The sequence below is a fragment of the Sphaerulina musiva genome (genome assembly GCF_000320565.1).
Source record: "Sphaerulina musiva SO2202 unplaced genomic scaffold SEPMUscaffold_6, whole genome shotgun sequence".
Classification (NCBI taxonomy): domain Eukaryota; kingdom Fungi; phylum Ascomycota; class Dothideomycetes; order Mycosphaerellales; family Mycosphaerellaceae; genus Sphaerulina; species Sphaerulina musiva.
The window spans coordinates 1,100,372-1,123,052 of NW_016017388.1; the positions used below are offsets into that span (position 1 = coordinate 1,100,372).

Here is a 22,681-nt window from a genome sequence, read left to right on the forward strand (position 1 = left end):
GCAGCTGAGGGTCAATCGTGAGATCTTCCTAATTCTCTTGCTTTGGCGCATCGAGCTGGTGACGAGTCTCGTCCGAGGGAACAGCGTCCGCCATATTCATGTCTTCCGAAGTCGGGGCAGGAGCACTCGTGGGCAGTTCTTTACTTTCTCGGACATCATTGGCACTTTCCAAGCCGGGAACACCAAAATTGTCATCGGCTTCATGCACGAGGTCTGCAAACACATTATCCATGTGCGCACCGGCGCTCTGCTGGCTGCCACCGAAGCCAGGGCTATTGATGCCAGCCGTGGTCATGAAGCCGGTAGTAGATGCAGAAGACACATCAGGCTGCTTGGGTGAGTCGAAAATGCCTCCTGACATGCCACTTGTGGCCATGCCGCCAGCTTGGCGTGGGCCGAAGTCTGGGCTGGGTCGATTGTCGTCAGTAGGGTTGCTGACCCCAGGTTGCGTAGTCGGCGTACTAAACATGTCGTTCATTCCAAACATCTGTGAGCCAAATCCGGGTGGCGGAGGAGAAGCATGATTGCTATTATACCCGTGGAACATCGCTGGCGAGCCAAGGCGTTGTTGGCGCCCTGATCCTAGCAACGCGGATACTGGTTGATAGCTATCATTCGACGTGGCATACGTCGGTGGCTCGTGGACTTGGCTGCCCTGTCGCTGCTGGCTGGCGGCTATATGACGTTCTTGGGGAGTCTCATAGCCTAGACCAGGGTTGTGCGCAGCTGGCATCGGCATCGAGTTGACTTTGGTTTTGAATGTGTCGAGATTGGCTGTGAAGGCTGGGTCGTTGAGCTCCAGAACAGCTTTGACTTTGAGCAGACGATCTCTGTTCGCATGTGGCTCTTGGGCAAGGAACTCATCCACGATAGGATGACCAGCCGTTGTACCAAGAACCTGGATGGCGAGCGCCGTGAGATGCTTGCGCACCTTCTCCTGCGGCACAGGTGTCAGACCAGTAGGGTATGGCTGTGCCGAGTTCGAAGAGCCAGGCAGACCAGGGGTCATGGAGCCAGGCGGCGAAGTGCTATTCATCGCTGGCTGTAGAGGCAGGCCGCCAACCACGTCAGACTGTTTGCGCTTGGCAACATGAGGCTTCATCTTGTACTGCGTGGGCAAGTCCTCAGGATTGGTAATACCAAGCTGAGCCATAAGCTTCTGTTGCTTTGTCGGGCGCGGCTTCCGAGTTGAGTGCGAGGCGTCTGTTAACGGTGGAGCCTCCGGCGCCACTTTGGCGAGTCGATGCAGTTGTTGACGAAGATAATTGGTCTCATGTGCAAGGAGGATGTCGGCACCTTCGACCTTGCGCAAATAGAAGCGTAGGATGCTGACCTCTTCGGGGGTGGGCTCCATCGATGGCTCAACATATGGACGAATGAAATCACGGAAGACTTGACCCGACTCGCATATATTGGACAATGTCTTCTCCTCGACGGGCTGGAATGGCAGAGTTTCCAGCTCATCGAACCAGGCTTGCAAGTCTTCCAATTTGGGTCGAGCGGCGTCACGCGGAATCTTCACTCGCCAGTCGCAGATCGGGCAGGTGTACTTATCATCCTCCTTCACTTTGCCTCGGGCGATCTTGAGACACTTTCCGTGATACCATTCATGGCAAATCTCGCACTCGATCATCATGCCGGCCTCAGACTTGCGACAGATACAGAAGACATCCCGACTGGAGGTACTACCTTCCGTGATCGGAGCGTCGCCTTCGGTGGGACTTCCTGCGCGGGAAGAGGGCTCGACAGGTCCTCGGGGCTTGTCTTCAATGTCAAAGCATGCCTGATTGCGCATGTCCACGATGTGCATGTGCTGCTGTAGGATGTGCAAGGGGGCGTTGGCTTTGCCGAACAATTTCTTGCCGCGCCGCATCCAGTCCTCGTGTCGCTTGGATTCCTTCTCCAGATCGATGGTGCCATTCGGTTTACTCTGCAGTTCGTCGAGGGCATCCATGACTTCCTTCATTTCGTTGTAATGCGGTCGCTTGCGGAAATCGGGGTCCTTGCTACGGTCCACGAGCGACACAATCTTCTCTTGTATTTCCCGCTGCTTCTTCAGGATCGCATCCACGGCAGCAAGTGTTTCGACTGTGACCGGGAGTGTTGAGGCCTGACGCGACAGCGCGTCCAGTTGCTGGTAGTGTACCTGTTCGACTGCCATCAGTTCCTTGGCCTTCTGCTCCCACAACTCGCCCTGCGCTTTGTGCTCCTTGAAAAAGGCCACGTCAGGATTGGTGTCGGGCACGCCAATTTCTGCACCTTCACTCAAGAACTTCTCAATGTCGCTCAAGGTCTGGCCCTGTTTTCCGGTTTCTTGGCTCGGCCTCTTCGCCTTGGCGGTGTCGTTCCATCGCAAACGCTTGAGGACTCTCTCGATGCTCTCAATTTCAGGCATGTCCACGTGGAAATCTTTGGCACGCTCGAGCAACTCTTCAAAGTCCTCCGTCTTCTTGGCGAGGATGTTCCCCAGCGCTGCGTTTGCGTCTTTCTGAAACTCTTCGATGTTGACGGCTCGTTCGCGCAGAGTCACAATCTCTGGGCAGTCAAAGCCAATCTTCTCTGCGCTCTCCAGAAGATTATATATGTTGGAGATCTTGCGTAGCTCCTTATCCCGCTCTTCTTGTTCGGCAGCCTTGGTGCCCTTTCGCCAGACCTTCTCGCTCTTGCGTCGGTTCGTCTGCTTGCGGGTGATGTAATTAGTGGCCTCTTCGACCCACTCATTACACCGATCTACGAAACGTCGGAGATCTGGAAGTTGTGGGAGCTCATATTGTATCTTATCGCCCTCGGTCAGAAGAGTCCTCAAATGCTTGAGCGATGGTCGAGCACTGTCCTCCAGTTCTTTGGCAACCTTGACTGCCCACGCTTCAGGAATGTTAGCCTTGTCGACAACCTTTTGCACTGTCGCCGTGAGCACATCATCCGTCATGCGATAGTAGACCGCATGTTCTCCGTTTTGCCCAGAGTAACGTTCGGACTCCAAGGCGTCACAGCATTCGTAGCTGCCGGCGTGCAACAAGCAAAGCACTTTCTTCGTCTTCTTGCACTGGTAACGCGACAGATGGCAATACGCTTTGCAAAACGTGCAAATCACTTCCTCTTCTTCCGTCGCGGGATCGATGGCCTCGGGCTCACGTCCGTATCGAGGTCCTGTATAGGGGTCTTGTTGCTGAGTTCCTGTTTCGGGCTCGAGACTACCCATGAAGTGCTGACGGGTAGAAAGCTCATCGTCGCGCATGCGTTCCATTGCCGGTGCTAGCCATTTCGAAGTACGAATAGAATTGTCCCGTGATGCAGCCGTGAGCAGCATCTCGTCGTGTGAAAAGCATGGCTGCTTCCGATAGTCTCGCAGCCTCCTGACGCCCTCTTGGCCGAATGGTTCCCAGTCATGGGGCGCAAAGTTGACAGCCTCATTGAAGTTGAATCCCTGATTAAAACCAGCATGGTACGCACGTGGGAAGGTGATCACGAACTCGCCAGCGTGTTGGTCGATTGCGTAAACCTTGACTCCAGCTCTTCGTAACTTCTCTGGCTTTGCAAGAGTGACAAGCTGGAACAGAAGATCCGGCTGTGTTTCGAAAAGCTCGGGTACTTCCTGCTTCATCGTCTCCTCGAATTTGTACGAGTCCTCTCCAGGTATACCATACCACGTCTTGGTCTCACCAAAATGCTGATAGTTGGCCGAGTATGTGTAGTGATCTTCGTTGTGCCAGCAGAATGTGGAAAACACCATGCCAACGTACAACCACGGGACGGTCATGCCAGACACGTCGGACTTGATATGCCGAAACAAAGACTCCTTATCGAGTGGCAAGATGTTCAGGTTCCAAGGATCGGTAGAGTATGGGTCGCGGGGGTGCTTCTCGATTGTCGGGAATCCACTACCGTGCGTGGTGGAGTGAATGTCCGCGCCATACTCTACTTCTGTGGCATCCGACATATCCTCGACAAGTCGCCAGAACTCGCGCTCGACATCATCTTCTTCCAGGTGATGCTTCGTCTCGTTGAACGGGCTGTATTGTCGAGGCATCGTGTTGAAATGATGCTCTTTGAACTCATTCGCTTTTCGCTGGAATCCGGACAGCGAGTATACATCGCCTTCTTCAAAACCATACTCATTGGTACCGACGAGACACCGCGGACAATGCCACTCGTGCGCAGGCGCTTGCTTTAGAGGTGGTTCCAGGCAGTACATGTGATAAGCGTCGCCACAGCTCTCACATTTCAGTTGCTTGTGAGGCTCATTTGGTGTTAAGCAGTTCTCGCACACCTCGCCTGGGCTATAATTCCCGCGTTCGCGATTCGCTTGCAGCTGCTTGGGGCCCATTCGAGAATGGTGCATGTTACTACCAGCCACGGTGGGAACGTCATTCCGCATTCGCTTGCTCCGCCTCTCCAGTTGAGATACTTCATCCGGTGTCAATTCCGCATGTGGTCGTTTGAGGGTCGAGACGCCATTTGGGCTTGGAGCAGCGTGTTGGGACATGTGTTTGCTATTGCCCTCCATGGGGTGGGGCGGATGGCCACTGTTGGTGTGGTGCATTCCATTCATACCGTTGACAGCAGTGAAGCCACTTTGTGTGGGCGGTGGGGGAGGCAACGCATTGACCGGGGTGAAACCGCCAGCATTGACGGGAGTGAATCCACCTGTGATGGGTGCGATATGAGGCTGAGGTGCTGCATAATGGGGTTGTTGGGGCGTTTCATGCTGCTGCACCGGGTGCAGGATCTCGTGATTGCCAGAGAAAGTTGGGTGCGGACTGTGTCCGTTGAGCGAAGCATGCAGTGCGGCGGACGCGTGCTTCGTTGAAGTATGTTCTCCGGGCGTCGCCCCAGGTGGTCGCTTGACTGGTGATGGACCTGGAGATGGCGTATAGGGACCTCCATTCATCATCTCGATGTGATGATGTACTCCTGGCTTTGCCAACCGCAGGTACTCTTCGTATGGCAAGAGCCATTTTTGGTATGAGTTCTTGAGCGACGTCGACAACGACGACATGATCTTCCCACTGTAGCCCAAATCTCTGCCCACTTCAGCCCATCTCTTGCCTTTGCACACCTGCTCAAAGCCGCCTTTACGCTCTACAGTCTTCTTGAGGCGATACAAATCAAGAGGCCGCTTATCGACGCTCGGGAATCGGTTCAAATTATGTCCATTTTGCTTGTGGAATTTGGCGAGTTGGTCCAGGTAGTCATTATTCACTCGATTACCACCTTCGACCGAGTTCAGCTCCTGCCGTCGTGTTCGGAAGTGGAAACGCTGCTCGGACGTCATGTTAGCCAGGTCATCTTTACGACAGTGCTCAAGGGACTGTGAAGCAGGAGAAGGCTGCGCACCTCAGTATTAATGGCAAAGGGGGGATTCCAGTTCTCCGGAGGAACCACTTTCACGATGCCATACTTGCTGCCTTCGGGAGCAATCTTGCGCATATATTCCATCGGGTCGCGGAATTCCTCTTCGGTCGGTCGATAGATGGGCGCATTCGGTATGTCGAACAGACGCGATTTCCTTGTCGGATAACTGCGCTGATTGGGCTGCCCTCTCCGCTCGACAGTCGAGAGATCGAGCGCCTCCGCACGCCGTGCGCTGAGGGGGATGGCATGGTTATTGCCAGAAGGCGGGCCGTTCAGAGTGCCTGGCACTGCGGGCATCTTGGACTGCTTCTTCGACAGCGGACCTGGAGATTCATTGGACGTCGATTGTCCCGCTATGGGCGACGGCCGAGCAGGCGGTGCGGCCATTGCTGCACTTCCGCCTCCGCCGCCGCCTCCGCCGCCAGTGCTGGGAGGCTGCACCATGCTGGCCTCAGTGTGGATACATTCGACGCTCCGATCGCGGTTGAGTCGGGGTCGTCGGGTGGTTTCGCGGATGATGTCGACGTGGTGGTGGTGGTTGGCGGTGGTGGAGATGGTGGTGTCGTTGTTGTTGTCCACTATGGTTCCGGGTGGGGAGATATCGGAGGTGTTGTGGCGTGGCGTCGAGAGGAGCGAAGGTACATGTAGGTAATGTAAGGTAGAGTCAGGTAGGGAAGGTAAGGTAAGGTAGAAGTATAAAGGTGGTGGTACCGTCTGGACGGAGCCAGAGCCACAAAGCGTCAGAGCCACAGACAGAAAGGCAGACAGACAGACAGACGACGGCACAGCGATGTGAAGTGAGTGAGCTGCACTGCACGGCGCTGCACACTGCACGCTGCACTCGGTATTAGGCTAGAGTACAGGTAAGGTACCTAGGAGGTAGGTAGTGGAAGGGTAATGTACCTAAGGTCATCCGCGCTCCCCGTCTGCCGGGCTGACTTTCTCTCGAGCCGGGCACTGGCGCCAATTTGCCAGTGGCATATCATATACACCTCAGGTATGCATCAGGTAATGCCTCGCCCTCGTTCTACACGCAACAGAAGTCACGATATTCGGTAGCGATTATGATTGCATTTGTTTCCCGCAGTGGATGGCAGTGGTACACGTCAGGAGGATTACACTATGATTATTAAGGTATCTGCGGGCTTTGACTGGCCCACAGACACCATGGGAGGCAGAAGACGGACCTTTGGGCACATTTCGCACAGTGCCAAACACGTGAGCACCAATCGCGTATAATGCCCTCAGAGTTTCAACCCCAATGCCGCTGCTGACACCAGTGACCACGAATACCTTGTTGGTCAGCTTGCCTATTAACATTGAAGCCTTCATCTTCGACGACCTGAGAGCGGTTGGTGCGGCATCGCTGAGGCCTTTGGTATCTATCTCTATGAGCTTCAGCGTAGCGGGATATGTTACGGACATGGTATTGACTGGAGTCCACAAAAACGGCCACTCGATGCAGCATACAAAGAAGTCGCAAAGACGATCAAACGGATCATTTAGATGTGGTACGATATAGATGAAGAGAGCCGGCCGCGATACTTGATCCTTACAGCTCGTGAAGTCGTGATCTTCTTTCATAATTGAGTCTGTACGGGCACACAGGTATAGTTTGTGTCTCCTGTGTGGCTGTCCATCCATCCATTACCCAGGTAACTGCGAGGATGGCGCGCTTCTAAGCTCAAGATGGGTGCAGGCGATGATTTTCACAGTCATGGCGATGGTTATGCATGTGTTGCGGCGTGCGAGAAGCAGTGTTGAGGGTGTTGTTGTCGGTGTAGTTGTTGCCGTCGAAATTGCCAAAGTCAATGCGGCTGAAAACCCAAACGTGCTCGATCTCCAATTTCCAATTGTCATCGTCCAATTGCCATCGTGCCACCCGAATGCTACCTCAGCATCCTTTTTGATATTCGAATCCTTCAGTCCACTTTATTGCACAGTCTTTGCAGGCACCAGCCAGTCGTCTTTGGCCGCTTATTCATGGTCGATGTTGATCCTTTGCAATGCGGAGCCTTCTGCCTACTCGCATGCGCCATGGCAGGCTGCATCCAGTCGGACGGTGGCATGGTCAACGCGGAAATAGACCTGTCGCCTACGCTACCTCTTCGGAGGTAGGAGGTATCAAGACTGGTGTGAGAGCTGCGGGATCTGTCGCAACATATAAGTAGGAGCATGTTTCTCTGATCGTTCATACTCATCCAGCACAGCAGCAGCAGCAGCAGCATCATCTCCACAAGCGACCAAGAGCCACATCAGTTGTTACAACACACACTACCTCAAGACTACCGAAAACCACAGTATTAAGATGCGCTGCTCTCTACTCACCCTCAGCGCACTCGCAACAAGCGCAGTCTGCTCCGTCCTCCCAGCAGCCTACTCCGGTACGCTCGAAGCCCGGGTCGACAACAGCAACTGCACCCAATACTGCTCAGTCTCCGCTGGCTGCGTCTGCACCGTCCGTCCCTCCGACTGCTCAGAATTCTACACGGTCCAATCCGGCGACACCTGCCTCTCGATCGCCAAATCCTTCTCCAGCTTCACCGTCACGCAATTCTACAAATGGAACCCCAACGTCGGCCAGACCTGCTTTGGCCTGCAAGCGTACGTGCCAGTGTGCATCAACACCCCATGGTACACTTTCACTCCACCCGTGCAACCTGATTTCGGCACCCATTACACTCCGGATCAGACTCCAGTGCCCATCATGCCGAATATTGTGAGCACTTGCCAGGAATTCGAGTTGATTGAGCCGGGGAAAAGAGTCGAGGATCTTGCTGCCGAGAACGGATTCGAGGTGAATCAGTTTGCAGAGTGGAATGGAAACTCCACGACGGCTTGGGCTGCATACTGGGCTTGCGTGAAGGCTTAAGACGCGACTATGTGGCGCTGCATGGAATGGCAAAACGTACTTTTTATATGTATCCTGGCCCATATTCCTCCAGTCACTCATTTGGGGCTTTTCAGTATTCCTACCTACCTTACCTAAGGTATTGGAGGAACGACAGCATTGGTTGGGGGGGAACAGGGAAAAATTATCATATAATAATACATACCTTAGGTACCGTAGCATAGGAAGGTGCAGGTAATGAATAAAAGATTCCCTGGCTTTCCCAGATTCTCCACGATGTTAGTATTCGTTTCCAGACCCATGAATACCGACGAGGTAAGATACGGGTGGAAATGCAACGTGGATCCTCGCCTCAGACCCCGCCATGTCCCATTTGACAAGACGTGGAGCAATCGACCCGGTTATTGGAAGCCGGCTCTGCACGCCACAAGATGCCACGCCGACCATGTGATACCTATGAAAGCTTGGCAACTCTATAGACTCATCGTGTGCAGTGCTACTATATGAATTGCTAGGGACACCAATACCGCCTCTGTTTCTAACAGCTCTACTTTGTTCGCCTGGATCCCAACTCGTTGAAACGACTTTGCACCTCAAAGCTCCTTCGCACTCTTCTTCTCATCACTCGTTTCCCTCTTCAATGCAGTCTCTACCCTGCGTCTCAACTCCTGGGCATCAGGAAACGCCTGCTGACCTTTCCTCTTTCGCACTTCTTCCACAATCTCGTCAACCATCTCATCAAATTCTTGGCCAGGTTCCGAAGGTACACCCAGCGTCGCTCCAGACATATTCTCGAAGCTATCGGCCTTCTGGAGCTGGGGCCTGCCACTACCACTGCGAGCTTTGACTTTTCTCTGCAGCCAGGCCTTGCCGGGTGATGCCAGGAACCCACTACATGCTGCAACGCCGATGACGGCGTAGAAGTACACCCGAGCCCACGCGAGCATGCTGTCATGAACGTCGAGCAAGATGAAAGGGGTCGTTGTGAATGAGAAGACTAGCTGTGTGACGAGCCATGTGAAGACATCGTAGTATGGCTTGTATTTGGTCGGTTTGGTACCGTCTGGCGTGAGGAAGAAAGGCCGCAAGAGTCGACGGGCATCTATTCGTGGTTAGGTTAGTAATGCTTCGATCTGAGCGCAAGGTAGTGTTAATAAAACTCACTCTTGGCAACATTTTGAATGAAACTGGCAAGGAGAAATGCCATGTAGTAACCTGGAGCAAATCCGTGCCAGAAAGCACTTGTCACGAAAGTGGCCATACTGGCTCGGAAGCCTGGCTTTTTGCCTTTCGGCGTCACTCGTAGATAGATGTAGTTACGCAGCCAGTGGTTGGTGTTGATGTTCCAATTTCCCAGATAGGCGTGAGTATTTTGAGCGAGTTCTACACCCCAGGGTTGGATGTTGGTCAGGCGATTCCAATCAGGTTTTCCAGTCTTTGCATTCAATCCTTTGTACCCAATACCCGACAGGATGCAGGCGCCTTCAGTCAGTGTCCAGACTCCATAATACTTCATCCGCTGCACACAGTTCATCGCATACATATGGAAAATGCGCTTGAATATGTTCATGTCCTTATACTCCTCGCTGAGCAGCATTTCGGGATAAAAGTATGCGGATAGCTGCAGGAATGAGACGGTCCACAGCAAGCCAGTGATGAGCTTGAACATAGCCGGAGTCGCACTTCTGGGAATCTTCCGCTTCTTTCGCGTTGGTGGTGCCTTTGCAGGATCTGTACCGGGCGGCAGCGCGAACATAGTAGTGTTGAGCCATCGTTCATAGTCCACATAGTCAAAGGCCGGCCCAACCATGATCGACGGGAAGAATGACACGAACCCCGCGTAGTCCAATACACTAGGGAGTTGTCTGATAGCTCGCTCCTTTTGAACATCGTTCAGGTCTTCATCTTTCTGCTTTCCATCCCAGACGTTCCAGCAGAAAGCAGAAAGCTTCATAACGAGGACCATCTGCGCTCCAGTGATATCAACTGAGCTTGGGCTATCTTCGATCATGCGGTAAATGTGGCTAATCGACATGTGGCCCATCAAGAAGGTGAAGCCGATCCATGGCATATAAGGTCCTCCAATGTAGGCTGCGATCAGATATGTGCCAATGGCATCAAACAAAACCACAAACAAACCACTCCATAGGTCGAAGAGGCCGACAAGGTAAAACAGAGCGACGCTGAGAGCAGTCAGTGGAGGTGGCGTGCAACTCAGATTGCATTCACATACGAGATGCTGAAGATGTTTTTCAGATGTGGCTTGTCATCAGGCAATCGCTTCAAGACAGCTGCAAGTGGATATGATATCAAGAACGAAGATATGAGTTTGACTGGTGCTCGGGTCAGCGGAGATTTCTTTTGTTTGTTGTAAGGCGTGCAACCCACACTCGTCGGTCGAAGCACCCAGCTTTCCTGCGACATATGAAAACGCTATCAAATTGTCAGCTCGTCGTTGTTTCTGCTATGCCCGAGGTCTGTCGTACGAGTGTTGATATAGGGCAGCATCTTCGAGCTTTGTGAGCCAAGTGGCTCCCGTCCCTCTTGATATCGACAGCAGAATTATGACCGCGTCTCAGACCATGATGTTCCCAATAGAGTAGGCGTGAGAGATCCAGTGGTACCTTAGCTACAGGTATGTGTTGGGTTGTTGTAGGTTCGAAATGTGAAAGAGGAGCAGTTGAAAGTGTAAGGTAGGTTAGGTCGGTGTTTAAGCTGAGCACTTGCGGGAGAAGTGCGGCCATTCCGCGCCAAGATTACTGGCCGCAGTTCTGTCTCTGTACGAAAACGATAGCGATGGGCACAGGTGACACAGTAAATCAGCGAAAAAAAAAATGGTTGAGAAGCATAGCAGGACCGTTGCATGATTTCAACATTGTATGAGCTTTGGTCGTCGACATGTGGCACAGATAAGACTCTTCTGGACAGCAATTCCTGCTGTACATTCTCTGTTCAAAACTCTCTGGTATCACCACGTTTCCAATACTCGCATAAAACAATTTTCGCCAGACGCCTCGCTGAGCTCAACAATGATTTCAACGGCAGATGCATGCCTTTGCCCCATGCAACGCGCCCGACAAACAATTCAACCAAGACCTCCCCATGCTCCACGGATTCGCCGCGCCAGTTGTATATCCTTCTGCATGATGGTGACGCGCTTCGCATGGATCGCGCACAGATTCGAGTCCTCGAAGAGATGTACCAGGAACGCTTCGGCCGCTTCCTGCAGTGCTTGTATGGCTTGTGACTGCCATCTTGTAACCTCAGATCCAGGAGGCGCAACATTAAGACAAACTTCGCGGACCTGTTCTGACTGTTAACAAACGTACTACTCTCCACTTTAGAATTCCGAATTACCAGACGTGAAAAAGGCAGCTTCGCGACCAGCAGATCCGTTGACTTCTGATACCGGCGAATCTCCTTTAGAGCTAGAGTGCCTGGCTTGTATCTGCGCTTCTTCTGCTGCTCACTTGACACCGCACCGGCAGGTCCACTACTCCTTCTGGGTCCCTTCCCCCCGGTGCTATTTCTTCCACCTCTGCCTCCGCGCATGGGTATAGTCTTCCCTCGAGTAGGCACAGTCTTTCCTCGCGCAGGCGTGCCAGTTGAGCCTGTACTTGGTCTCCCTCCTCTTGATGATGAAGCTGCTGCTGTGCGTGCCATCATGACCTGCCTAATCCCTATCAAGCGAATGCTGAGAGCCTCAGCTGTCTCGGTGTCGTGCGTCCAGTACTTGACGATTCGCGTGAGTTCAATGCCAGAAACGCGTCGGCTGCGGCGGCTGTGGGGAGATCCAAGACGCGATTTTGGGCTGTTCGGGTCGCGTACCAATTCTGCGCGAAATACGGTGTTCTGTGAGGGCGTCGGAGACCTGTCATATCCTACTGTTGATGGCCAAAGGAACCTGGTTGCGGCTTCTGTTTACTCTCGGAATGCGAAGCCCCAGCCACCGAGACTCCGCCGTCCCTCGCTTGTCGTGTGGCTGGAGAGGACGATAGGCGCGCTAGTGATGCGGCCCCCTTGTTCGATTAGATAAGATCATAAGAGCTCGCTCGGTAGGTAGCGACGGCGTCTACCTCCTAGAGACAAAGCGCGACTGACGACAGAGACAGCTGGCCCTGGCGCATACCTGACCTTACCGGAGGTCCTAAGGCAATGTAAGATTCGGGTGTCACTCACAATCACTTCACGTTGCAAACAACACCCACCTCCGCAGAAGTCACTGACTCACTGGATCTGTCGCCGTCCAAGCGTGTACCTCAACCATTCCACACATTGCTTCCACCTCGACCGAATACTCTCGCTCGCCGATAATACGACTCATCACTTCCCAACATGGCCGCAATCATGGGCGGCGGAGGAGAGGGCGGAGGCGCAATGCCTTTGGAACAGTGGTTCTTTGAGATGCCCGTGTGCACGCGGTGGTGGACCACGGCCACGGTGGCCACAGGCATTCTCGTACAATGTCAGGTCCTCACACCGTTCCAGCTGTTCTACAGCTTTCGAGCCGTATGGCAGAAACAGCAGGTACGCACAAATCTATGGCCTCTTCGCTCTCCCAACACAAGGACTGACATAGTGGTGATACATCAGTTCTGGCGCCTCATCACCACCTTCATCTACTTCGGCCCACTATCGCTCAATCTCGTCTTCCATATATTTTTCATCCAACGCTACGCGCGAATGCTGGAGGAATCGGCTGCATCTGCAGCACATTTCAGCTGGATGCTGGCCTATACGGCTGTCACGCTACTGGCAGTTGCTCAACCGATGTTCAATCAGGCATTTCTGGCATCCACATTAAGCAGCACACTGGTCTACATATGGGCGAGGCGAAATCCGGATACCAGGCTCAGCTTCTTGGGCGTCCTCACATTCACAGCTCCATGGCTGCCGTGGGTGCTGATTGCGTTCAATGTGATTCTGCATGGACATTGGCCGAAAGATGAGCTTTGTGGAGTGGCTGTTGGACACGGTGAGTACATGTGGTCGCACCTCAAACTGGCAGGTCGCAAAGCCGTGCTGAGCTAATTGCGCATCACAGTTGTTTATTTCTTCAACGACATATACCCATCAACGCACCATGGGCATCGACCACTAGACCCACCACAATGGTGGGTCTCACTCTTTGAGAGAAGAGTTGTACCCGTGGCCGAAACCGACGTGCACGCTGCAGCATTGAATAGGGACATCGCTGCGCCTGTGGTGCCCGATGTGGGTTAAGTATCTTTAGTAGCGATGCATTGCACATATCATGAATCACACGATCGTTACGGCTAGTCCTTGGTCTACGCTTTGGATAAGTGTCATATGCGCCCTCCTTACTTGACTTCACTTATAGTTGATTTTGGCACCGCTCCTTAGCTTCGACACTCTCGGAATCTTTTCAATTCACAGCATTGTAAACCACGACCAGCGACAAGAACCTTCGACATGGATTCAGACACCACCACTCGCAAACCGTTGACTACTGTGACGACAGCCACGACTACCGTCATTCCGTGACGAAATTGACACCACGATACTTCGCAAGTGCCTCGAGAGCTTGCCACAAGAGTTTTAGGAAAATAACTACAACATTGTCATTACTGCCGGAAGAAAGGCTATATGGGTCGATCAGACCCGTCGCTCTCACCACCTCCTTGGGCTGGACAGTGCCTCCCGCAAGAATCTTCCGAATCATGCTACCTGAGGTCGATTTTCCTCTTCACTCATATTTCACCGCTGCAGACATGGGTCTCAGGAGCATAGTCAGCGCACAAGGCATTGCAAAAACCTGTGTGGAAACATCGTACTGAGCGACTTGTGACTATTCCCGAAACAAAGGCAAGGTCGAGGAAGTGAAACTCCCAGCTGGTCAACATCGCATTGTGAGCAGCTTGGAGGAAGGACATTGCTGCAGAATCTTCCCGCGCTGCCTCCATGTCTTCGCCATCCGCGCTGCAGAGAACCGAATCAGGCAATTCTTCAAAGCTCAGCTTCATGACAGCCAGATGTATGCCCGTTGAGTTGTGCAGTTGACGGCTTAGGAAATACCGCTTCGTCAGGATAGTGAGCCAGGATTACTACGATTTGAGCAGTCCAGAGGTTAGACATCTCATTCAAGACATGGTCACTGTAGCAGACCAGGTCCCGATTTCTGACCAGAATACACCTTAATATCAAAAGTGCTGGTTGCGGCTTCTCTCAATCACATGCTGCCGACTGCGGCGTCTTTATTCAGCTGGTGTGGTCAGTGAGTCACCTGTCCTCATCCGAAAAGCACTTTGTTCTTCTTTGTGGAAGTCTTTGAGTATTTAAGAACCTGCAAATTGACAACCTTGCCGTAACATTGTAATCAGAATGCTGGCAGCCATGGAGCCAAATCGCGAAGATGACGATGTTATTATTGGTGTTGGAGACGAAGACGCGCAGCACGCGAAGCACTCGAGGGATGACGATGTGCTGACTAACGGAGACCCGGACGCGATCCACGTCCGCCGGAGGTCATCTGTGAAAAAAGCACCCTCAAAGTCGCGAAAGACGAACAAGAAGAAGCAGAAGTCTCAAGCAACTTTGCACGCCATCGCTGCCGCAGTACAGAGCGAGGAGTCCTTAGTCGCTGGACATTCAATGGTCGCAGCTCCTACTGCTCGCGCAGTGCCGCTTCTAATCTGCAGCATCGGCAATCCTGGAGCACAATATGCCAACACGCTGCATAGCGCCGGTCACACGGCGTTGAATCGCCTAGCAGCTCACCTAGGCTATGCGCCATTCTCCAAGGAAAAAAGTTGGGGTAATGGCCTTGTGAGCAGACCTCCTGCCATATCTGTGGGGAGCAGCCGAGACTGGACTTTGTGGCAGAGTACCGCATACATGAACGAGAGCGGGAAGGGCGTACGAGCGGCATATCAGGCTTGGAATCGGAGTCTGGTTGATGGAGTGGGTAAATTGGTTGTGGTACATGACGAGCTGGAGAAGCCATTAGGTGCCATTACTGTCAAGACGCAGCAAGGTCTGAGCGCAAGAGGGCACAATGGTCTAAAGAGCATCATGTCTGTTATTGGTAACACGGCATTCGTAAGGATTGGTGTGGGAATTGGCAGGCCCGCGAGCAGGCAAAGCGATGATGTGGCGAGATATGTGCTGAAGAAGATGGATCATAAGGAACGGTTGGCCATTGATGGCAGCGTAGAAGAACTTTTTGCGCAACTGGTGAAGATTGAGAGTGGTTGATACGATCGAGCTATATGTGCTGCCTTTCGCGGACACAACATTCTATCAACAAGAAGCCCTACAGGATTTTGCAGTCATCAGAGACGCTATGGGACATGTCAATTAATGACAGACTTGGCGCATGCAACGATGTGGACCACATTAGCAGCTCGTTGGATATCACACCTCTCCTCGAGGCTGGTACTTCCGCCTCGGTTGGTCATTCCGGAAGACACAGGCGCAAGTAGCAGTAGCACTTGATGCTCGACACAGTTCGGCTGAGCTACGCGCCTTCGTTATCCTACGACAAGTCTGGTCTAACTGGCCCGCGATCTCGCAGTCGACGGTCTGCCATTTGCAAGCAGGGTCGCAAACAGATGAATACTCTCGGCACTGAGCCCTGGCTCTCGGTCCGGCCAAAAGGTGTATAGCAATCACTGGCTCAGGTTACCAGTGCTCGAGCTTCCCTACCCTCTGTAGTAGCAGCCGTCTTACCTTCGGGACCTTCTAGCCACGTGGCTCGCGAGATGGGCGTCCCTTCGGATGGAGACCTCGTCTCAAGTGATGTTCTTGCTCTTCGAGCTTGATCTCCGGTTTCTCGTTGGTGGCCATATCTCCTCTCTGAAATAGCAGATTAGCTCAAAGCATTATTTACTCGGTTTCTGGGGCGAACAGTGTCTTGATCTTGGTGGTATGATCTAGGCACTCTTTCCTCAAGTTCCTCGAGTAATGCTGCCCAAGTGCAGATGGTTTTCTCGAACGGAGCCTTCGTTGCGGGCGATCTTAGCTGCACTTTCGAGTTTGATCACGAGTGGCTATAAGCATCCGTTCCTCGTACAGTGCAGCGTATGCGATGCCTCGAGCACTAGGTATAGGTAGACATTATGTATACAGCGACCCGCATCTAGTACCTCAGACGACTGATCCCAAGACTTCATTCAAAGCCCGCTCGCCATCCTTCTCAAGCAGACTCCAATGTCCACACCGGGGCAGCCGCACTACTCTACTCTGTTGAAAGGCTGCAGTAGCTTCTTCGTTCTGGAGAAAGTATCTCTCGACACCATCAACTGCGATGCGAGGATCTAATGCAATATCTTGCAATCCGAAAATGAAGCTGACTGGGCACTTGAAATGCTTGCCATCGAATGTAGATGGCAGAGTCTGATCATGCTGTTTAATGTAACCGGGATAAGATGGCGTCCACTTCCGGCGTAGGAGACCTTGTGCATACAATTTGACTCTCCCGTCCCAGTCTCCGGGTACTGTCGTCCTGGAACGAGCGTAGACAGACGGGCCATACGTGGAGCCGTTTTCAGCTGGAGATAGACACTCTCTTGTTCCGGGTCCACACGAAATTGCGAGTCGGATGGCACGTTCTTCTTGAGATGGTGAAGGTCCATGCTTGTACTCGAGATTATGAGAAAATCGGATCAGATACATCGTGAATCTTGGTATCAGCTTCGCCAGTGGAAGTGGTAGCGAAAACATATATGTATAGCTCGATTTGACCAACTGCGAAACCACGGGTCCCAAAACACTCGCTGCTGTTCGGAAATCCCGGTTCTTTAGCAGAATTTTCGTTTTCGCGATTCGACCTTTCAGTTGTTCTTCAGCGAAAGCAGGGTGAAGTGAATTGATGACAATCAGATGATCGAGCAGATCGGAGGTCTCTGCTGCAAGACGGAAGCCAATGATCCCTCCCCAATCGTGCCCTACCAGAATGCAGCGCGTTTTCTCACTCCTCGGGTGGGCCTGTAAATCCAAGTGGCGTTCCTTGAGAAGTACAATGGCTTCCGAGACCACATTCAGCACCTGGTCAGGACCATACTGCTCAATGCTATCACTTCCGCCACATCCAGGCAGATCGAGAGCTACGAGCTGTGCGTCCCTGGCCCAATGTGAGCGCAGCTGATGCAGGAAGAGATGAGCCGAGTCCGGGAAGCCATGGAGGAAGATGATGAGAGTCCGAGGATTCACAAGGTGAGGGGAGGATAATAGGTAATGAAGTTGAGTACCGTCCACTAGTCGGAGAAAGTCGTGCTTGATACCTTCGACACTCTCCCGCAAGGACCAGAGTTCCTGGGATGCCCGCTCATGAAGTCGTCTCTCGGTGGACGTCTGAGGCTGCCAGAAGTCCTTGTGGGTAAGGGAATAGCCTAACACAATGGTCAGGTAGAACAACCCATATGCCAGCCCTGCAACTGTGGCGAGCAGACCCCAGAAGCTATTACTGGACGCCATGGACAGAGATGGTGCTCAAGTCCATTCTTGGATGTGATTGTGGTATTTCGTGCCCACTGAGCCACAGCGGGCCACAGGCTCACAGTGGACAAAAAGCTCAACTTAAAGGTCAGGTACGGTAGAGTACCTACCTTATCCTCGCGAAATTGGCAAAGCACCCTCCTCGCACCAACCTACCTTCTCCATCCAATTCACCGACGACGCCATCACTCTGTTTCGCAACCTGGAAAGTCAATGGGGCAACCGCACCTTACCCGCGCAATCTATGCAATGCAAACTTCGAAGAGCCTAGTTGCCGCCCGTAACCACTGACGGCACTTGGCTGAACTCCCGTCGTTCATTCTCCTGGTCCTAGCCTCACTCTGTCAAGTGCGTCGACTCGGCATGCGTGCAGAGTGCTACATCTACGTCTCGCTATTAGCGAAGGGCTTGCTCGGTTGGACGAAGTCGAACTGCTGTCGAGTATTCAACAACGGGAGAACGATTGCGACGCGCCCGAAGACGACCAAAATGGCTGGAGTTCCAAGTTCTGCTATCCTTGGCTCTTGAACTCAAAACTCCACAAGAACGAAACCACTTTACCACTGCCGGAAGTATGAGAAGTCTAGTCTGACCTCACTGCGAGATCATCTTCACGCTAACCATATATTAATCAGTCACTCTACGCCCGGGCCTCGCTATCAGTGCGGCATCACTCCCGATGCCCCTAGTCGTTCGAGTGTGAGGCGCCCCCAGTTGCCTTGGCAGCGAGTTATGCGTGACAGAACTATGTTGAGGCGTTAGTCACACTCAGCCCGCAAGGAGTAGCACAACGATCTCCGCAAACTGAGCTTCGCTAACTGGGATATCACTCTGCTTGGGGAGTGCCGCAAGCGACATAGCCCAATTCACGTTGATCTGCAGTCGTTCACTTTGACCACTACTCACTCACATTGCCATAGGGCGATATGCACTCCATGCGATGATGGTCAACGACAATATCCCTGAGGGTAGCGGTGGACACGCCTGACGCGCGTCGAGCCCTCGTTAATACCATTTCAGTTGAGGAGCGGAGAGTCATTGCGGGGCACTATCGTTGAGATGCTCCTCCACCGGGAAATGTCATCAGCTTGTCGCGTCACGCAGGACTGATGGATGGCCAGAGCAATACATTTGCCTGTGGCGAACCACTGCTGGGAGACTCAGTCCGGTTCTTAGGTCGGCGCACGGGCGTTGAGTTCATGCTCCGGCAGTGGTCTTCCGTGCTGGGTTTGTCACATATGCAGCTGTGCATCAACGAAGGGATTGACTTCTACTTAGGCATGTTCGATGACATACAGGTGTGTGGGATATAGCTCGGGCCATCTCGGAGTGTAGTTACAGCCAGATGAGAATGAACAATGCAGCTCTGGAGGTGCATCGAATCCATCTTGAGATCCAGGTAAGGGGTCCACATTTCATCTGGCTTTTCATATCGACAGCATTATAGCATATTGCAAAGCGTGGCCTGAGGAATTACCCTTAGATATCTGAAAAACGCTCGGATAAAAGCGCTTATCGGCCACTCCATGGGGTACTCTGGGTCGATTTCTTGCTAACATACATGGGCCTGTTCGATGACCATTATATGTGAAGTAGGATCACATGCCTCTTGTGGATGGTCCCTGTGAATGGACTCTGTGGATGTCGAAAAAGGCCACACGATTCGTCTCTTCGAGCGTGATGGCTTAAGCCGTGCTTAAGAGCATCTATGCATGCCTGGAAGCGGTAGGCATTGCAATACTCGTCCAGCCTATGGCATAACAGACTTGTGCATACCAGCTGGAGAGGGAGGCTTCATGCGATTTTGGTATCCCGCGAGCCAGAGTGATATTGTATGGGTCTGGCGCACACACTGGCTCTCCTCATGTGGCGCCGACAGTTGTGTCGGTTACGCATCTGCGTGGGGTGCTCATACTCAGAAGTACGAGGTGTCATCCAGAGTGGCAGCAGAGATGGGTCCCAATTTGGATATGGGTCAGAGTGAGAAGCACTCTCTGGAGGGCAGGCATGAGTGACAGCCGCAAAGTGGTGGGAGAGGCAGCCTTGTGGAACTGCAGAGTGGATGCAGGCAGAGAGATAAGGTGGAGATGGAGTGGTACAAGCAGCTGTCCTCTTGCCTGTCTTACTCCAGACGAGGCTGTCGCTTCCCTGTCGATTTGCGATCCGTCTGAAAAGCACGATGAACCGTTCCAGGCCAGGTCGAGGTGTCACGAAGAAGTATCAGCCGCATCAACGGGACGGTGGTCCGCAGCTGCCCCTGGCGTGGAAACGAGTGATTGTCTCAAAAGAATGCGTTGAAGACCAAAAACGCTCATGGAGCCGGGGGGATCAGGACGTGAATCATCAGCCTCTCAACGGCACCATTCGGTGCCTGAGACGGGAATCGCGCCTAGCATAAACGAGAACTTACAGCGTGTCTGCGATAGGCAAAGTCGATGACGGATGTAGCAAATCGAGCGAGCGAGGGAGCCAGCGCGCGCGCGCGCGCGAGACCGACTGAAAAATAATGCACCGCCGGGATTTCGGCCGTGCGGCAGCAAGGTGTTATGCTATGTACGTGTAGGCAGGATGGACGGGTCGCTGGTGACTAGAGTCGTAGTGGAACGGACATTCTCCGCAGTGGGTGTGTTGTTTACGAGGGTCCTGTGCGCAGATTCCGGCCGTCTCCTCTTTCTCTGTTCGCTGCGCTGCGCGCTGCTCTCTCGCCACATTTGGGAGCTGGCTATCTATGAAACAGTGATACCACAACAGTCAAGAGGCCATACGCATTGAAATGCACACTGCACGATAGTGTACCACGTCCGTGGTTCAACCTGCAGGAACGGGCCAATCAAGGGGCGGGCTCGGCGTCACGACACCGGACACACGTCGGCAGGCCACCTATTTGGCCTATTTGGCAGCTGGGGAAGGCTAGGCTGATTCCCAACCAGCGTCAGCTCAAGTCGCACACGCGCGCAGACGCACTTCCTAAAAGACCGAAGGTGTTCGCATCTCTGAGAGAGACCTTGGGTAGGGAAAGGACCTACTTCGTGCCTACCTAACCTGCCTAACACTTCTCTTTACGAACTCCCTCCTCGGCAATCGGACTCATCCAGTACAGCACACACACACACACAGCACCTTCCGTCACACCACAGACACCCACCTGTACCTACCTTACAGGTACCTGACTTATACAGCTGTCGGTGCTGGCCAGGTCTTGCCTGAGGTTGCTGCATCCATCATCCTCTTCCCGGCATCCATAAGGTACATATTGGTACAGCCTACCTTACCTTACCGCTTCTCCTGGCTCCCGACCCTCCCGCCACTGACTGCTGGAGCCTGACTGGGGACTGCATTCATTCATTCATTCATCCGAATCCTCCCTCATTAATGTATTGGACTCTCTCGCACCTCTACCAACACCAACTATTCCGCCACAGCGCAGTCGACGTCGGATTAAAGAACAACAGGCACAACGCTATGGCTGCCTCGAACGCCACAGCGTGCAGACTGCCGTCTAAGCTTCCTGCCGACTTGGGGTCCCATATATCAATGATGGAGTTCTTGGAACTCAGTCCCGACCTGCGTCTAAGAAGCAACACGATCGAGACGGAGAATGTTCCTTCATCGGAGACGACGACGTTGAGTGGCTGCCACGACAGCCTCAGCAGCGGACGGAATTCGATGGCCAGCAGTCGGACCTCGAACAATTCCACCTGCAGCCAACTCAGCTCCATCGCAAAGCCCGTCAAGCGAGTGCGATTCGAGGAAACGGCAAGCTGGACCTTCTTTGACGACAACGAAGTCATGCCGGAGCGACCAGAAATCCGCAAGCGGCCAGAGCTACGAAAACGACCATCCTTCATGACACGGAGTATGGATCGCATCATGACACGCAAAACCATACCCATTGAGACGGACCCTGGCGTTCCGCCCGCAGCGCTGTCAGCCATGACTGAGAACCTACGACAACTGAAGCGACGGAATTCTGCAATTGACATTGCAAGTGTTGCCAACAAAACGACGAGTCGATACTCCACCCCAGGTCGACGAGACTCACTCGTCATTACGGTGCACCAACCCCTTCGAGAGTCTGCTGGGAGAAGGTACAGCAATGCGCAAACGCCTGCACGAACACCCGCAGCTCCAGCACCCAAAGGAGAGTGGGGCGATTTACTCGGAACTCCGAAACCCAATCCATTGGCAGTGTAGCTTCCACAGCTTGGAAGCTTGGAATGATGATAAACGAATTGACGTTTTGGGAACGGGGAAACCACTTATTTTTCATTGGAATTTCAACGTTTTGGGGGTTAGCGATGGCGTTTGTCGGATGTATGGGAATCCGTTCCCCAAGATTTAGCATTGCAGGCATATGAATGACAGTTTCAGATCAAGACAAGGCCAAGATACCGAGAGAAAGAAAAAGAGACAGAAGCAACGATGGAGACTTGTGTGCGTGCGTGCGTGTGCGCGTGTGTGTGTGTGTGTGTGTGGGCTGTGTCTGTGTGTATGGTCTGTGTGTATGATCTGTACCTACCTTACCTACTATACCAGATGCGGACTTTCACATACCAATAGTCTCAATTATACCCACGATATTTATTTGCATTCACACCTATCCTACCTATCTTACCTATCTGATCTATACCTCTTTCTGCATCAAAACCGTTTATTCCCTGCCTTATCACGAACCCGGAAAAGGGTCCCCGTACCATGTATCTAAAGAAAGCAAAAATGCGACATATGTCGGTACACGATAACAGCTAGGAGGTTTACGTCAGGTAGGTCAGGTAATGTATTGACTTACCGTCTCTCTCCCTCTACCCTGCGGGCAGTAACTTAAGGTATACTTGCATATTCAGATACCTATCAAATACCTTGAACCTTGAATTCTTGACCTGCACACTAGGTATGTCCACGAGCAGTAGGTATACATGTGCAGGTACATACATGTACATGTCACTTAAGGTATAATGACGAAGGTATAACTGGGGCCCGGGGACGTGACTAGATAATACATGTGACTAGATAACACTT

The 22,681-nt window shown here is 52.7% G+C and overlaps 8 protein-coding genes across 8 annotated transcripts; 4 read left to right on the top strand and 4 right to left on the bottom strand.

Moving 5' to 3' along the window:
* Positions 1 to 1,075: 1,075 nt before the first annotated feature.
* Positions 1,076 to 5,652, bottom strand: SEPMUDRAFT_46716 (PLU-1-domain-containing protein; the record flags this gene model as incomplete). The annotated part of the gene is made up of 2 exons (XM_016909009.1): positions 1,076 to 5,260; positions 5,338 to 5,652. Coding segments are annotated over 2 exons (4,500 nt in total), but the record flags the coding sequence as incomplete, so codon positions are not given.
* A 1,645-nt stretch (positions 5,653 to 7,297) lies between these two features.
* On the top strand, positions 7,298 to 8,458 carry SEPMUDRAFT_126372 (carbohydrate-binding module family 50 protein). The gene is made up of 2 exons (XM_016902062.1): positions 7,298 to 7,476; positions 7,561 to 8,458. The coding sequence occupies exon 2, from the start codon at positions 7,664 to 7,666 to the stop codon at positions 8,225 to 8,227; it is 564 nt and encodes a 187-aa protein (XP_016760141.1). The 5' UTR covers positions 7,298 to 7,476; positions 7,561 to 7,663; the 3' UTR covers positions 8,228 to 8,458.
* Positions 8,459 to 8,664: 206 nt separating this feature from the next.
* On the bottom strand, positions 8,665 to 10,840 carry SEPMUDRAFT_149819 (MBOAT-domain-containing protein). Its single transcript, XM_016905787.1, has 5 exons — positions 10,693 to 10,840; positions 10,595 to 10,639; positions 10,440 to 10,539; positions 9,371 to 10,389; positions 8,665 to 9,308 (listed from the first exon to the last, which is right to left on the bottom strand). Exons 1-5 carry the CDS (start codon positions 10,712 to 10,714, stop codon positions 8,800 to 8,802), a joined length of 1,695 nt encoding a protein of 564 aa, XP_016760142.1. The 5' UTR covers positions 10,715 to 10,840; the 3' UTR covers positions 8,665 to 8,799.
* Positions 10,841 to 11,291: 451 nt separating this feature from the next.
* On the bottom strand, positions 11,292 to 11,758 carry SEPMUDRAFT_46635 (histone-fold-containing protein; the record flags this gene model as incomplete). Its single annotated transcript, XM_016909003.1, has 2 exons — positions 11,292 to 11,510; positions 11,564 to 11,758. The coding sequence occupies 2 exons, from the start codon at positions 11,756 to 11,758 to the stop codon at positions 11,292 to 11,294; spliced, it is 414 nt and encodes a 137-aa protein (XP_016760143.1).
* A 554-nt stretch (positions 11,759 to 12,312) lies between these two features.
* SEPMUDRAFT_149820 (ER-associated proteolytic system protein Der1) lies at positions 12,313 to 13,613 on the top strand. The gene is made up of 3 exons (XM_016905788.1): positions 12,313 to 12,733; positions 12,800 to 13,181; positions 13,251 to 13,613. Exons 1-3 carry the CDS (start codon positions 12,542 to 12,544, stop codon positions 13,427 to 13,429), a joined length of 753 nt encoding a protein of 250 aa, XP_016760144.1. The 5' UTR covers positions 12,313 to 12,541; the 3' UTR covers positions 13,430 to 13,613.
* A 990-nt stretch (positions 13,614 to 14,603) lies between these two features.
* On the top strand, positions 14,604 to 16,308 carry SEPMUDRAFT_149821 (peptidyl-tRNA hydrolase). Its single transcript, XM_016905789.1, has one exon. The coding sequence runs from the start codon at positions 14,819 to 14,821 to the stop codon at positions 15,419 to 15,421; it is 603 nt and encodes a 200-aa protein (XP_016760145.1). The 5' UTR covers positions 14,604 to 14,818; the 3' UTR covers positions 15,422 to 16,308.
* Positions 16,309 to 16,327: 19 nt separating this feature from the next.
* SEPMUDRAFT_27528 (alpha/beta-hydrolase) lies at positions 16,328 to 17,611 on the bottom strand (the record flags this gene model as incomplete). Its single annotated transcript, XM_016908429.1, has 1 exon — positions 16,328 to 17,611. A coding segment is annotated over one exon (1,284 nt), but the record flags the coding sequence as incomplete, so codon positions are not given.
* A 2,964-nt stretch (positions 17,612 to 20,575) lies between these two features.
* On the top strand, positions 20,576 to 22,257 carry SEPMUDRAFT_149822 (uncharacterized protein). The gene has a single exon (XM_016905790.1). The coding sequence runs from the start codon at positions 21,035 to 21,037 to the stop codon at positions 21,854 to 21,856; it is 822 nt and encodes a 273-aa protein (XP_016760147.1). The 5' UTR covers positions 20,576 to 21,034; the 3' UTR covers positions 21,857 to 22,257.
* Positions 22,258 to 22,681: the final 424 nt, after the last annotated feature.